A 15,532-nucleotide genomic window follows, 5' to 3' on the forward strand; every position below is an offset into this window, starting at 1 on the left:
ACACTTATTTATCTTCCAGGTCTAAGATGAGATCGTATATGAAAAGCAATAGTGCAACAGTGAAAGTTATACCATAGAAATTATAATGCCAACAAATATAGTGTAAGTGTAGCAAGTTGAATGAATGCTTTATTTAAATTATCGTCTTTCGAGGTAACCTAATTTATAAAATATTCAGCCTAATGGCCATCATTCTGAGTCTGTGGTTTGTGAGTTCGTACTAATTTGCATGACTCCTTTTAGAAAGAAATGGTTTGTTGTTTGAAAAAATCAAGTTGACATCCTTTGTGACTGTTCAGAGTGTGTTTGTGGTTTATTGGCTTCTAGGGCATTAGGTTTCTGTCTCCCATATTGACAGTCTTTATGAGCTCGTTAGCCGCTGTTCTGGTAAAAGCCATTTTGATCTGTGATGAGGGCACTACATTAAAAGAGTATTGAAGTAGGAAATCTATATTTTGGTCCTTTCATTAGAATGTGCCCTTTACAAAAGAGGCAATATGAATTTGCATTGCAAAGGATAGCTTATTTCTTTTTAGAACTCTTGAAACCAGGTAATTTATAATGTCTATGCCATAGCCTTTTATCTTCCTCTGCAAAGAAACTCTCTACTCTGACACCTCATATTGGAAGCCGGTCTTCTGACGCCCAGAATTAATTAACATGCAAATACTTGTCTAGAGACATGGGAACAGTGCTTTTTCAATTAGCATTTAAATGTCACTCTTAATGATGTTAGATTGACTCTTTTAAGGGAAAATTAAAGTAGTATAGTCATCTCTGGATTATTTCCTAGAGCATATTGTTGATATTTTTGAAGATATGGGCTTAGTAGGAGCTTCAGTCTTCTACTGTTCACAGACTGATTGAGTCAGATCCAGGGTTGGACTGGACAGCAAAGCCTGGTTGTGGCCTTCCTTTGCCTCTAGTTTCGTAGCTAGGCCTGCTTATCGTGCCCTGTGCTGCTTCTCAGTAGCAAGTGGATTTATGTAGGAGCGGCACCTGCAGGAACTGTTTGCAACTGGGAAGGGTACCCAGGAGCAAGGAGGGAAGTGTAGAGGGGCTTTGGTAGCAATCATCTCCCAAAAAATGAAGAAGATGAACTTTGGAGTTAGAGATGCATAGCTTCAAATGTTGCCTGTGCCACCTTGAAGCAGTGTGATGTTGAACAAGTTGCTTCCCTTCACTGAGACTCAATTTCTTCATCCATAAAATATAAATAGTAATATTTACCAGTCCGGTTGTTAAGAGGGTTAAAGCTGACAGTGCATATGCAATATGTCTTACGTAAGTCAGAGTAGGCTCTCTGCTGTAACAAAGAACTCTAGATCTCAGTGGTTTGACATAGGTTATGATGTGGTTTGACTGTGTCCCCAGCCATATCTCATCTTGAATTCCCAGGTGTTGTGAGAGGGACCCAGTGGGAAGTTGAATCATGGGGGCAGGACTTTCCTGCGCTGTTCTGGTGGTGCTGAATGAGTCTCACGGGATCTGATGATTATATACGGGGGAGTTTCCCTGCACAAGCTCTCTTATCTGGTCTGCTGCCGTGTGAGGTGTGCCTTTCACCTTCTGCCATGATTGTGAAGCCTCCCCACCACGTGGAACTGTAAGTCCGTTAAATGTCTTTTGTAGATTGCCCAGTCTCAGATATGTCTTTATCAGCAGTGTGAAACAGACTAATACAGGTTATTTGCTGCTGGAAGAAAGGAGAGCTTTGCTCCATGCAGACACTCAGGGACCCAGACATCTTTCATCTAGTGGCCTTGTCATTTTCTAAGGCCTTGGAATTCTCATTGAATCATCTGTCTCTGACTGGCAGGAGAGGGGAGAGAGTGAGCATGGATTGTGCAGGAGGCCAGGCTGGAGGTAGGGCACATTGCTTCCACTCAGATTGCGTTGGCTAGAACTCATAGCCATACCTACTATGTGAGTTGTTTTTTTTGTTTTTTTTGTTTGTTTGTTTGTTTGAGACAGGGTCTTGCTCTGTTGCCCAGGCTCTAGTGCAGTGGTGTGATCAGGCTTGACCACCTGGGCTCAATCGATCCTCCTGCCTCAGCCTCCCAAGTAGCTGGGACTACAGGTGTGCACCACTACACTGGCTAATTTTTGCATTTTTTGTAGCGATGGGGTTTCACTTTGTTGCCCAGGCTGGTCTTGAACTCCTGGGCTCAGCCTCCTGAAGTGCTAGGATTACAGGCGTGAGCCACTATGCCTGGCCGCCGTAGCTACTTTCAAGTGAACCTGGGAAATTTGTGCTTAAGCGAAAACCAAAATGGATTTAATAAACACGTAGTCCATCACTATGTAGTCCACCACAAACATACAGTAATACTTGTTGAATAAATAAAAGGAAGAAAAAATGAAATGAATTTTCTGCTTCATAGATTCCTAGAGTATTAGAGCTGATGGGGGCCTTGGAAGTGATAGAGGTTTTACCCCTTCTTTTATGGATGAGGAGCCTGAGGGCCTGAGGAATTTAGTGGCCAATGCAAGATCATCCAGCTGTTTAGTGGCAGGACTGGAACTTGAACCCACTTTCCCCAAATGCTGCTATTTAGTCTGCATTTAAATGTCATTGTTTTCTGCCATAGGGTTGCCCTTGCCTTTTGGAATGTGAAGATGGGTTAGGAGGTGGGAAGGGGGTTAAGGATGTTCTTCTGATCATTATAGGTAGACTTCAGTTTTCTTTGGGGAAGGAGAGGTTTGGTATTTTAGGGTAGTAGGATAGATATACCCTCAGGGCTGGAGGCTCTACAGCTTCTCAGTAATTTGTACTGAGAGTGAAAATTAATCTTGACCCACTCACTCGTGTGTTTAAATAGCTTTTCTTTAGTCCCATTCTATGTGTAACAGATCCAATGTTATATGGATGCAATGATGAGTAAGACTGGGATGTTCACAGCCTAAGGAAGGTGTCAAATATTTACACAATAATGACTAAATGAAATGAGGAGCAAGGAAGCAACAAGGTGGAAGGGACCAGCTGCTAGGGTGGGGAGGGAAAGCTTCACGGAGGCAGGGTCTTGAAGAATGAATCACAGTTTGTTGGGAATTTGATCTGTCCTGAAATACAGACACTTGTGTTTGTGTAGTTGGTGTAAATAACCTTGGCTAGTTGTGGATATACATTGAGAAAAATGAAAGAAATAAACTGACAAAAACCCAAAATGATGATCAGTGCTCCTGTGAGCATTTGTTATCCACATTTACCATTCATCTATGATTTTGCCAAGTTTTTATCAGTAAATAATTAATAAAATAACCTTCCGGATACAGCTCAAACATCAACAAGCAGTATTTTATCACATGCCAGCAAGTTTTAGACCCAATGTGCCCAATAGTTTTTGGTTGGGTACATGCCCTTAGAATTTGTAGGGGCAGGGGTAAGATGCATGAAATAACAGTAAACTAAGTACCAGTATGAAGAGGAGGGCACACACCTGTGTAGAGGATGTGCAAACACGTATATAGGTTTGGATTAGGAGTCCTGGTTTTCAGAAAGGTTTCTGTGAGATGTACTATTTAGAGCTGAGTTTTGTAGGGTTGATGGACATGCTTAGGAGTTGGCATCTCAAGTATAGTTACTAAATAGTGGTGAAAGAGCATGGGTTACTCTATAGTCTGGCAAAGAGGAGTTTTGGAGAAGGGGGATTGAATGAAAGTTTTATAGTTAGTAAGTGGCAGAGCTTGGCTTAGTACCCTGGGCTTGTCTGACTTCTGTCTTTCTTCCATAGCACCATAGTGCCTTGCTGAGAATGTGGGTAGGAGTCAGAATCCTATGATGCTTTCCATTTGGAGATTAGAGTCAGGGTTGCCAGGGGTCGATTATGAAACAGGTGATGTTCGCTTTCAGCATCATTAGCTCCTCTTTGGTGTGTCTCTTCTCTCCTTGGCATTCATTTTCTCACACCCTTCCCAACTGATTCACAGTAGGGTTTCAGAGGATTCCAGGAAGTATTTCTATTATTTTAAAATATACATTTTAAATTCTAAAAGTATCCTTATGGTAACAATTCAAGTTGTACAAAAAAGAGATGAAATGCAAAGTAATTTTCTCTTTCTGTAAAACCTTTAATCCTCGTCTTTAAAGAAGTATCTTTTCAGAAATTTTATATGGACATTCAAGCACACACAATATATCTGCTTTTATCTGAGAGAACTCATTTAATATATGTATTTTCTGTAATTTGATATATTTAATTAATGTATGGAACAGTCTTTCATACGATTATATAGTTCTACCTTATTTTATTTTAATCACCAGAATAGTGGTCCACTGTACTGCTTTTCCGTGATTCTTATTGAACAGTATTTAAATTTATTTTCTTAATGTCTGCATTTATTATGCACTGTGCTGCAGAGAACATCCTTATCGTGATCTGCACACTTGTAAAGGGGTTATTTGTAGGGGACTTGCAATGGAAGTTTTAGGTTGAAGAGTGTGTGTGTTTAAAATTTTGATAGATATTGGGGAATTGTCCTCCAGAAAAGCAGTACCATTTTCATTCTATCCACAGGGTATGTGAATGCCTATTTCCTAAGCCTTTTTCTTTTTAAATAGGACTTGAGACCAGAGAAGAAGAGACAAAGAGCAGAGTGGGTACTAAAAATAAGTGGTGGCCAAGAGAAACAAAAACACAGGTTCACACAAAAACTTGTATATAGCAGCATTATTTATAGCAGCCAAGCAGTGGAAACAGCCCACTGTTCATCAAGTACTGAATGGAGTGTTATTCAGCAATAAAGACTACAATGTGGATAACCTTTGAAAGCATGCTGCTAAGTGAAATAAGTCAGTCATAAGATACCACGCATACTTATGTGAAATATCCATATAGGCAAATCCATAGAGACAGAAAGAAGATAGTGGTTGCTTAGAGCTGGAGGTGGGGAGAATTTGGGAAATGACTCCTGATACGTAAAGGGTTTCTTTCTGGAGTGATGGGAGTGTTCTAAAATTAGATTGTGGTGATGGTTGCACAACTCTGAATATATTAAAAACCACTGAATTGCATATTTTAGATGGGTGAATTTTACAATATGTGAATTTTATGTCATTAAAACTATTTTAAAAAATAAGTGGTGGCAGAATGCATGGTATGGGATGGAAAGGATGAAGAGATGGTCATTCTCATGAGCCTGTGGTTCGGGCAGGAAGACAGTGCCATAGCCAGCAAGGCAGGGAAGGTAGGGGAAGGTGCTCTGCCAGGCTTTGCTGAGCCAGGTATTCAGGTGGCTGATGACAATCAGCAATAGGGGTGGATGGTGGAGGTTTTTCCCCTAACAGAATAGAGACAAGAGGCAGTTGATGCCATGCCCTAGACAGGGTCAGAACTGAGGTTAGTACACTGAATTTCTGACTTGTTGTTTTTGTTCAGTCCTTCAAATACACAGAAGATACTGTTCTCCTGGAAGGCAGTAATAGTTTCCTTTGCTGACCTAGAAATGCCTGCTGTGCTCCAGCATTTGGAAAAGGAAGGTCAGAGAGAGGAAGCTGAGCTCAGCTGCTGAGTCAAGGAAAAGAGAAGGAAGACCTCGGGGTCACCAACAAAGATGAGGCCCTCATTTGTGAATAAGTGTAGTCAGTTTTAAATTTAGCAATTAAGCTCTTTCTACATAGTGGAAGTGACTGTTCTTTTGGAATGTGTTTGCTAGTAAATATCATAAGAATGTTTAAGAGGAAGTTACGATTTTAAGTGACCTCTGAGTTGTGCTGATGGATAAAATTTAGCTCAATGGAACGAGGGTTAATCTCACAGTATACCCTGAAAATTAAAGGGAAATCAACACACTTTTTGACCAAAGCCCGTTTTTCCTGGTGCTTGCAGCTTTTTGAACTTGCTCCTTGCTTCTGATTCCCCATCATCGTGGCTCCGTAGCATACACTAAATCAAACCATGACCTCCAAATCTTCTTAGTTATTTTCAGGTCCAATGTTTTCAGCTTCAGAAAGAACAGAGGTCTCCATGGTTCCGTTTTGAAGATTTTTAGGTGGCTACTGCTCAGTTTGGTATAGAAGCCCAAGACAGTCCATGTGTGGTTCAGTATTGACCTAATAGCAGAATAATTTTGGACCAAACAGAAGTCCTTTTCTTTGTCATTGTGTTTGATTAACTATCCTGGATATGCTTTATTCTCTAAAAACTTCATTTTAGAAAATACCATGGTTATCAAACAACTAGTCTTTGTGCTTGACTAGGACATAAACAGGAATCTCACCCACTTTTAAAACTTTCCAAGAAATAACTTTTCGTCTGATTTTATTTTGAATTGCTAAAAAACTTTTAGCAGGGAGAGAAAATTTGGTTGATGATTCAGAGCGCGAGGGAAAGGAAGCCAGGGATTCTGGCACATGCGCACGAGTTGAATGACAACTGGTGGATATTTTTATATTTATTGCTATTCTTAGCCTAAGGCCTGGAGCTGAGTAGGGAGTAACTAAGCTTAGCTATACTTATTAGACTTAGAGATTTTACTTTGTTCATGTCAATGTCAAGGCCTTTGGGAAAACTTTGATATGCTTAGCTGATTTCTTGAAATACAGTCTTTCTGTCATGTAATTTCCTCTCATTTGGTACATGAAGAATAAAACGTTGACAGGTTAAACTGCAAGACAATTTCAGTTGCTGTTTATTTTTGTCTATTAGCCAAATTTTAACCCACTATTCATAGCCACACAGGATTTTTTGTTGTTGTTGTTGGTTTTTTTTTTTTCTTTTTGGTTTTTTTTTTTTTTTTGAGACGGAGTCTTGCTCTGTCACCCAGGCTGGAGTGCAGTGGCCAGATCTCAGCTCACTGCAAGCTCCTCCTCTCGGGTTCACGCCATTCTCCTGCCTCAGCCTCCCGAGTAGCTGGGACTACAGGCACCCGCCACTTCGCCCGGCTAGTTTTTTGTATTTTTTAGTAGAGACGGGGTTTCACCGTATTAGCCAGGATGGTCTCGATCTCCTGACCTCATGATCCGCCCATCTCGGCCTCCCAAAGTGCTGGGATTACAGGCTTGAGCCACCGCGCCCGGCCTTCTTTTTGGTTTTGAATTCTTTCTCCTAAATACATTTTAAAGGTAATTAGTTATGGCCTGTATTAGAATTTCTTTTTGTGTTCTCGTGTTAGGATTCTCTAAGTAGCAATGAATTCACAGGAGAACTCAACAGTGTAAGAAAGAGCAAGGTGTTTCCACCACTTACTGAGTTGGGGTATAAGCTTTTATCCTTTGCCAGCCCTGTAGAAATTGTGACTGTGAACTGCCATGACTTAACTTGAAAACACAGCCTGTTCTCTTGTCAGTGGAGCCAAAATGTTATGCCTGAACAACAATTATAGGTTAGCATAGACAAGTGAATACGAGTCTTATTTTGTTGGATTCTGATACTACACACACTTAGGTTCAGCTAAATATCAAAATTGCCACAGCCAAGATATAGCCATTGATGAGGACTTTAATTCTATCCAATGTCTGATCAATGTTTCATTCCATAGAAACATAGATGTTTCAATCCAGTAAAGCCTTTCTGTTTTTTTTTTAAACCACAGATTGAGGAGGCAATGAGATGGAAATACTACTCCAAACTTAGTTCTAACTACCTAGAAAAATTTTTTATTGAAGTGGAATTGACTAAAACCTTGGGCGGGAGTAAACATGATAGTATTGTTTGGCAACTTCAAAAGAAAGAAAAGTTGGGCATAACCAAATGGTAGTGGTGATTTTAGGAAAATATATTTCAAAGGAAAAATAACAGGGATTTTTCAACATATAGAGACTTGAAAAGACCATAAAAAATAAAAACAAGAAAGGGAAATAGAGAAATAAAAAGAAAGGAAAATTTCTGAAGCAAAATCATCTTTTGAGGGAATGAGGAAAAAGAGAGAACTTTTTTTTTTTTTTTTTTTTTTTGAGACAGAGTCTCGCTCTGTCACCCAGGCTGGAGTACAGTGGTGCAATCTCGGCTCACTGCAACCTCCAACTCCTGGGTTTAAGCGATTCTCCTGCCTCAGCCTCTGGAGGAGCTGGGACTACAGGTGCCCACCACCATGCCTGGCTACTTTTTGTATTTTTTGGTAGAGAGAGTTTCACCATGTTGGCCAGGCTGGTCTCAAACTCCTAACCTCAGGTGATCTGCCTGCCTCAGCCTCCCAAAGTGCTGGGATTACAGGCATGAGCCATCGCGCCTGGCCCAGGAACCATTTTAAGAACAAGGAACTTTTGATGGGCTTGGATATTAAGAGAACATGTATAGAAGATTGAAAGACAAGCACATGAAAGGAACAAATTCAGAAGAGTGGTGTAAACCGGTAAGAAAATATCTGCAAAGCACAGTTCAGACTGAACTGAAGCTGAAGAGAATGTTAAAGACAACAAGAAAGCACTCTTTAAAGCTATGCTCAAAACAAGAAAAACAAGTAAAGGCTAAGCTCATTGCTTGGGGCAGATAGAATAATGTTAAAATATGACGAAAAACAGACCTACTCAACTATTTGGCTTCTCTCTTTATTAAAGACGATGATGTTCAAACTGGAATGTGTAACATAAACATAGTTAAGGATAAATTGAAGCATGCAAGATAGATAATGACAATAATAGTTGTGACTACAATTTCTTGAGGTTCTATTCAGGACCGAGTAGTGTAAAAGAGAATTTAGTTGCTTTTTAAAGTACTTACTGGCAGGTGTGCACAATAGGTATTACTGTTATCAATCGCATTTACAGATGAGAAAACCGAGGCACAGGAAGATTTAATGACAAACCTGAAGTTACACAGTCGGTAAGTGATGGGCTGGAATTCAGATCCAGGTCTGACTAACTTCACAGCCTGGCTCTTTTCACTGAACTCCCTGACTCCCATACCTGTCACATCTGGTATTTTCAACAGGATTGCATTTTTTTGGTTTAAATTATAGCATAAGGCACATAAACAAACACATATCAGTAGATGTTATTGAAGAGCCCCTGTGTGTAATTGCTATGAAACAAGGAAAATGGAATATCAAAATGATAAACAACACATAAAGACTTTCTTGATTACTTTTTTTTTTTTTTTTTTTGAGACGGAGTCTCCTCCTTCTGTTGCCCAGGCTGGAGTGCAGTGGTGTGATCTTGGCTCACTGCAACCCCTGCCTCTCATGTTCAAGTGATTCTCATGTCTCAGCCTCTCACATAGCTGGGATTACAGGCACATGCCACCATGCCCAGCAATTTTTTTTTTTTTTTTTTGTATTTTTAGTAGAGACAGGGTTTTGCTATGTTGGCCAGGCTGGTCTTGAACTCCTGACTTGAAGTAACCCACCCGCCTCAGCCTCCCAAAGTGCTGGGATTACAAGTGTGAGCCACCGTGCCCAGCCTCTTGATTACTTTTTTTTAAAGGTTCTTTTTGAACCATCTAAAGCAAAGCCATCAGAGAGACTGCTGGGATCGTGTCAGAATGATTCAGAAGCCAACCTGAGGGGACCCCCTCAGAGGGCAAAGATGAGACAGTTTGAGCATCAAAAGGATAGAAATACATAAAAATCTATAAAAGTCCATGAGTTTATGACAAAATTCTAAAGACACAAGACAATAAAACAAACAAAAAAATCTCTCATTTGTCACTTCTGAGATTGTTAGGGCACCAAGTCATTGTTCTGAAAGTAGATTTAAAAAGGAGATCTCACATCCACCCCTGCTTTCCTATTTACTTTATAGAGAATTACAGCTAATAAGTGCAGAAGGGTGCTAGAAAAGTTTTAAAAACCTACAGTTTTGTAGCATCTAATGAAATAATGGAGCTAAGCAACAACCATTAATGAATGATAAAATCATCAAGTAAAATTGGTGCTATCTAAGAGAGAATCAGGCTGATAACACTTGAGCCCACTGATCAGTCTCCATATCACTAAAAGTGGAACAGGTGAACATTAGTTATGCTCCTCCAATGTGATCTGATAGAAAAGTAACAGCACCACCTGTGAAACAGTCTTACCCACATCTCCTCCCTCAACGAGGCTGAAACAGAAGTTCATTAAACATCCACATCTAACTCTTAATACCAGGTTATAGGAAATACGGGAGACAGAGGAACATGCTAAACACCACTACAAGGGTACAGATCAGCCAATGCCTGAATGTAGGAAGTTCTACAAAACAAGTGACCTATTTTTTTTTTTTCAGTGTATAAATGCTATGAGAAAAAAGTGGAGATGGGGAACTGTTAAGTTAAAAGACTTAAGGGACCTGTAAACCAATTGCAGATATGAATTTTGTTTGGAACTCAATTTGAACAACTAAGTAAAAAAATGCCTTTTTTTAAAACATGCAAAAATGAAACATATTCTGTTTATTACATATTACTAAGGAATTATTGGTAATTTTATTGAGTTGGTGGTATTGTGAGTTTTAAAAGCCCTTATCTATTTAGAAGCACTTATTAATGAATTTACACGAGGCCTAAGACTTTCTTTAAAAAATACTCCTTCAAAAGAAAAAAGGTATGTGTATAGGGAAATAGGTGAAATCAGAATGGTAAAATGTAATTGTTGAAGCTTGGTGATAGGTTTTTGGGGGTTCTTTACACTTTCCTCTCTACTTTGTTACGTATGGAAAATTCACATAATAAAAACAGTGAAGTATTCTATTTGAGAGGCAGAATTTTGGCAGAAGGCCTGGGTTATAACCCAATTTGTATAGCTTGGGGAGAGTCACTGCTACTCCCTCCTTTTTTGCCTCTTTCCTTTTTACTTTCCTTCTATTTCTTAAGAAATCATTTGCTGGGCCACATTTTCCCCCAGGGACTGTCCTGGTACCACCAGCCTTCCGAGGTATGGGTATAAGTATTATTATTATTATTATTATTATTATTTTACAGATGAGGAAATCAAAGCAGAGAAGGGACTAAGTTTCTCACCCACAAATCCAAGTCTGCCTGTGTCCAAAATCTGAGCTCTTTTGTTTTATTTTTTGCTGGCTCCCAGGAGTGGACCTTTGATTTTATAGTTTTTAAGTTTCTTTTATTTTTAATTTGGTTTATGGATACATTTTAAACAATGAGTAAATAAAGATAGATCAAGTGGAGTAGCATTTGTGTTTTTTGCATATGAGAAAGATGCAAGGTATGGTTGTTATTGTAACAATTACAGAGACTTCATCAAAGGCAAGCAGTGATAAAAGTAAAATGTGTGGCAACTTTCTTCATATTCAGAAAAGAGTAAAAGCCTATACATTGTAACTTTAAGCCATAAAATAACATTTATGCTTGTTCTTCAAAAGCATATATGATCATCTTTTTTATTAGAAGTAGAAGCCTGAAAAAATGGCTAATTTCATTTTTCATGTGTTTGTAAAATACTTTTAGGACTATCACAAGAAATTCCCTAAAAATGTCAAAGCAAATGAACAAGTGAAATCCTGCACACCCCTTGTGCACTGTTTTCTTTACTTACTGAAAAAATTACATTGGCTTTTGTAAAACCCGGGTGTGCTCGTGGGCATGGGCAGACGTGTCGCTGTCATCTGTCATATGTCATGCTCTGGATGTCAGAACCAGACATCAGTCAGGGAAGAGAGCGAGTAGCAAACCACCCCGCCAAACTCTTGCTGCAGGGTGCATGGGGTTCACATCCTCTGCTCAGATTTAGCGTGACTCTCCAAAACACCTGCAGTGCGGTACTTCATGGCTGGTCCCACATAACAATTTATGCCCTAGAGATGTCTGACTAGATCTTAGGAAATTATACTAACAGTTCTGACATTGTTTCCTTCAAGAATCAAGGCACTAAATATAGTCAAGCTGAATGACAAAATTTTACTCACACTCAGGGCATGTCAGTGAGGGCATCAAAAATGGAAGAATAATAAATATTGCTGGTATTTACTAAGTTTTATGGCATGACAGGCACTGCACTAAGTCTGTTGAATATCCAATCATGTTTAACTCTCAATGTCCCATTTTATAGCTGAGGTGGCCGCAGCACAGAGAGGTTAAGTGAGTTGCCCAAGGTTGCACAGTTAATAAGTGGCAGAGCTGGGCTCTAAACCCAGGCCGTCTGACCCCTGAGCCTTTGCTCTTCTAACCACTGTGCAGTCTCCAAGCACCAGCAGAATGAAGTGAGAACCTGCTAATCCACAGCTGCCATGGTTTGGCCCTCTGTGCACTTTCAGAGCACCTTAAAACCCTTTGTTCTGTGTCAGAGCTGTTTTTCAGCTTTGCAGATGTCTGAAGTCAAGCAGAAGAGATGGAGAGGTTGATAAAGCACACGTGGCAAATCTCTGGCCGAGTTGATATTAGAACACAGAGTCCCAGAGTGATTTACTGTCCGGGCGAAAGCCAGTTGGCCTGGCTACCTTGCAAGATGGTTAAAGGACATAAGAATGGATATTCATTCAAGACTGTCAGAAAGAAAGTAGGTCAGAAATGAAACAAAAACAAATGTCAAAGAAACACCACTTTGGTATAAATAAAAAGTCGATTCTTCTTAATAAAGAGCTGTCTATTCTTTATTAGTTTATTAGAAAAGTACAGAGCCTGCTTACTTTGAGATTCTAAAACCTCTTCAGGCACAACTCATTATTAATTTGATGTACTTTCCTGAAAAGAATGATATTTTGACAAATACAGTTTCTGGCTTCAGTCACATATAGAAACATTGGAATAAGTACAATGTTGTGTTTTGCTTTTTTTTTTTTTTAATAGGAACTATATTTGATAATGCATATACTCCAAACACCTCTAAAAATAATTTTCAATTGGCAAACTAGTTTTTGGTGTATTTTCCTAGTCTGGGAGAGGAAGTTTTATCATTTAATTTGATAAACTTAGTACCTTTGAGAGGAAGGAGGAGAAAATTTTACCATCTTATGTGGTTGAAATATGCTTTAGTATTTACATAATTGAAAATGATTCAAACTGATTTCCTCTGACGAACATCCGAAATGAAAATAAAAATTGTGTCTACTCCAAAGGGTAGTGGCTTGAGTCACCCACTGGTATGTGTGATCTATGAGTCACCTGCTGGTATGCATCTTCCCTATCCCCTGACCTATGGGTTAGAAGTCAAAGATGCTCTGCTGGGGCTTCCTTTGTAGCTTCTTTTCCCCTTCAGTATTCAACCATAGCTGCTGCTGGCAGCTCCTGGCAGAACAGGAATGGGAGACCAAGAAGAGGATATGTGGAAGCTGAGTGATTTATTTATAGGGGACTTTTGGCAAATGAAAGAAAAAAGATGTGAAGTCTTAGCAGTTCCAGCATGTTCATCAGAAATGCAAGCTCATGATAGTCATTTCAAAGGGAATTGTGGAAGAATGGTGTGACCCCACTTCACAGGCCATTAAAGCATATATATGTTTGGTTGCCAGTGAGAATCTGAGTAGCAGAGCAGACAAGAATAAGGACATGTGGGATCGAGGCCTGCGGCTTGTGACCATGAACAAGTCACTTGACCCCCAGAGTATTAGGGAGGCAGCAGGGAATAGCAAAGGTCAGAGACTCAAAAGCATTAACTGCCTGGCCTATAAAGACAAATGAATGATGTAGGTTTGACATAATGGAGGTACAAATCCGTGTTTTATGCAAAACTTCATATTTCTAAACTTTGGCAATTCATTCATGTTTATCAAATCACTGTTTTAGGCCCCCTTTGGCTGGCCAATGGGCCTTCTGCTTTAGACTTCTGGAATAAACTCCACAGTTTAGAGGTGAAGGAGAGACCTGGATTCTAACAGACCTGAATTTGAACCTTAGCTCTGCCCTCTAAGGAATATGTAAACTTAGACATCTGTATTTAACTTCTCAAAGCTTCAAGTTTCTTTATCTGTAGAAATAAGAATGATAATACCTCCTCTGTAGGATTTCCTGAAGACTGCGGGCAGCATAATACTTAATACATAGTGGGCACATCCTCAAAGGGAATTCCGTTACCTTTTCTATGGAAGTAGATCCTGTATAATTTTTTTTATTTTCGTCTTGATAGCCAGTTGCTCACAGTTTATAAAAGTGTAGTAGATGCTAGTGCTTTTTTATAGATTCTGAAATCCCTTCAATTTACATTTTAGTTGTTTTAAAATAAAGATTTCATTAAGAGACAACATGCGGAGGGATAAGTTTTCTACTTGCCAGTAGAGGTAGAAGGCAGTAAAACCAAATAGATCTGTCAGTTACTGTCTTGAGGTAGAGCCCCCAAAGCGGTAAAACCCACCTTTGACAATGAGGAAACACGAGACAGCATTTTCTCCTTAGGACAAAAGTCTAGTGGGTAATGGCTCTTCTGTGACTAATGGTAATTCTGTACTTTATTCCCATAGGAAATCTAATTTTGAAAGCATTTGCTGCATGCCCTACTATGTACTAGGCACTGTGCCAGGGGAATAATGTAAAGATGACCAAAACATAATGGAATTGTTGCCTACAAGTATGTTTCGGCTGTTTAAGGATTTATATTGCAGTTTGTGCAAATTGTGTATGAGTCCACTTTGAGAGGTTATACATATCTTCCAATAATGTTGCTATTGCTCAAAATATCTTTGAAGTCTCTCTTTGGAATTTGTTTTTAGAGCCCTTGGCATATTCTGCTGAAGATTTTTTTTTTTTTTTTTTTTTTACCCTAGTGGTATTTATTCTTAGAAGGTGGATTTGATGTCAGTGACTGGCCAAGAGTTAGTTGTTCATCACTAAGTCAGCCTCATGGGTGGTGGTTAAACTGGCTAGAGTAATTTTTGGTTAAAAATGAGCCAAGACTGTAAAGTAGTATGACAGGGGTTTTTTTTGTATATCACATCAACTGATTGTAAAGATAAAGATAGTTCCAAAAAGGCATTCCGCACATTTTTTGCCCCAAACCAGTATCTCTGGAATATATCTGTAGCTCCCTAACAGGCTAGCTTTGAAATAAGTGGTGCTCACATATGCATATGTTGTAGTATGTCTGCTGAGCCTTGTACTTAACCTCTTAGCAAACTCAGTTTCTTTGTTTTTTTCCTTTTAAATGTTATTTTTTCAAGTTCAGGGACAGATTTTCTCCAAGAAAATGAAACAAATAAGATCCACTCTCGAAGGACCTTAATGGAAAGAAATACATGCTTATACCAAGTTCTTTAAAACTATCCAGACTGGAAAGGATTGCCTCATACTTGACTATGATTATTCTGCCATGATTTAGGGACAGATAATTTCCCATCAGCATGTTTAACATGATAATTAAAGAGTTCCGTAGTGTGGCCTGTTGACCTCATTTGTTCATTCCACAAACATCTTTTGGAGTCCACTGTATGGCAAGCATTATCACTTACCATGATGATGATGGTGAGGCCATGAGCATGCTTCACCTAAGGAAGCCTGATCCTCAAGAATACAAACTCACTCAACAAGAAACTTGAGTGTAATTAATAGTAGTACTGGTAATTATCCTGTCTTTTCCTTATAGGATTATTTGGAGGTTGTGAAGTGGCAAGCCTCTTTAATGCATTTGAAATATGGCTCATCTCATGATCATTGGAATGTGTGTGCGCTCTGGAGGAAACACATCTCTGCCATGGCACCTGTATTAGTCTGTTCTCATGCTGCTATGA

At 39.3% G+C, this 15,532-nt stretch overlaps 1 protein-coding gene across 11 annotated transcripts in view; it reads left to right on the forward strand.

Annotated features, from left to right (window-relative positions):
• The window catches only part of CRADD (CASP2 and RIPK1 domain containing adaptor with death domain), a 179,058-nt gene that overhangs the window by 100,694 nt on the left and 62,832 nt on the right, over positions 1–15,532 (forward strand). Inside the window, exon 3 of one of the 11 annotated variants that reach the window (XM_065524650.1) lies at positions 8,708–8,762. The exons of the other annotated variants lie outside the window; for them this stretch is intronic. Within the exon in view, the coding sequence (XP_065380722.1) occupies positions 8,708–8,762 (55 nt within the window). The remainder of the gene's footprint in view (positions 1–8,707; positions 8,763–15,532) is intronic. 11 annotated transcript variants of the gene reach the window in all.

This window comes from Macaca fascicularis, chromosome 11, assembly GCF_037993035.2.
Source record: "Macaca fascicularis isolate 582-1 chromosome 11, T2T-MFA8v1.1".
Taxonomy (NCBI): Eukaryota; Metazoa; Chordata; class Mammalia; order Primates; family Cercopithecidae; genus Macaca; species Macaca fascicularis.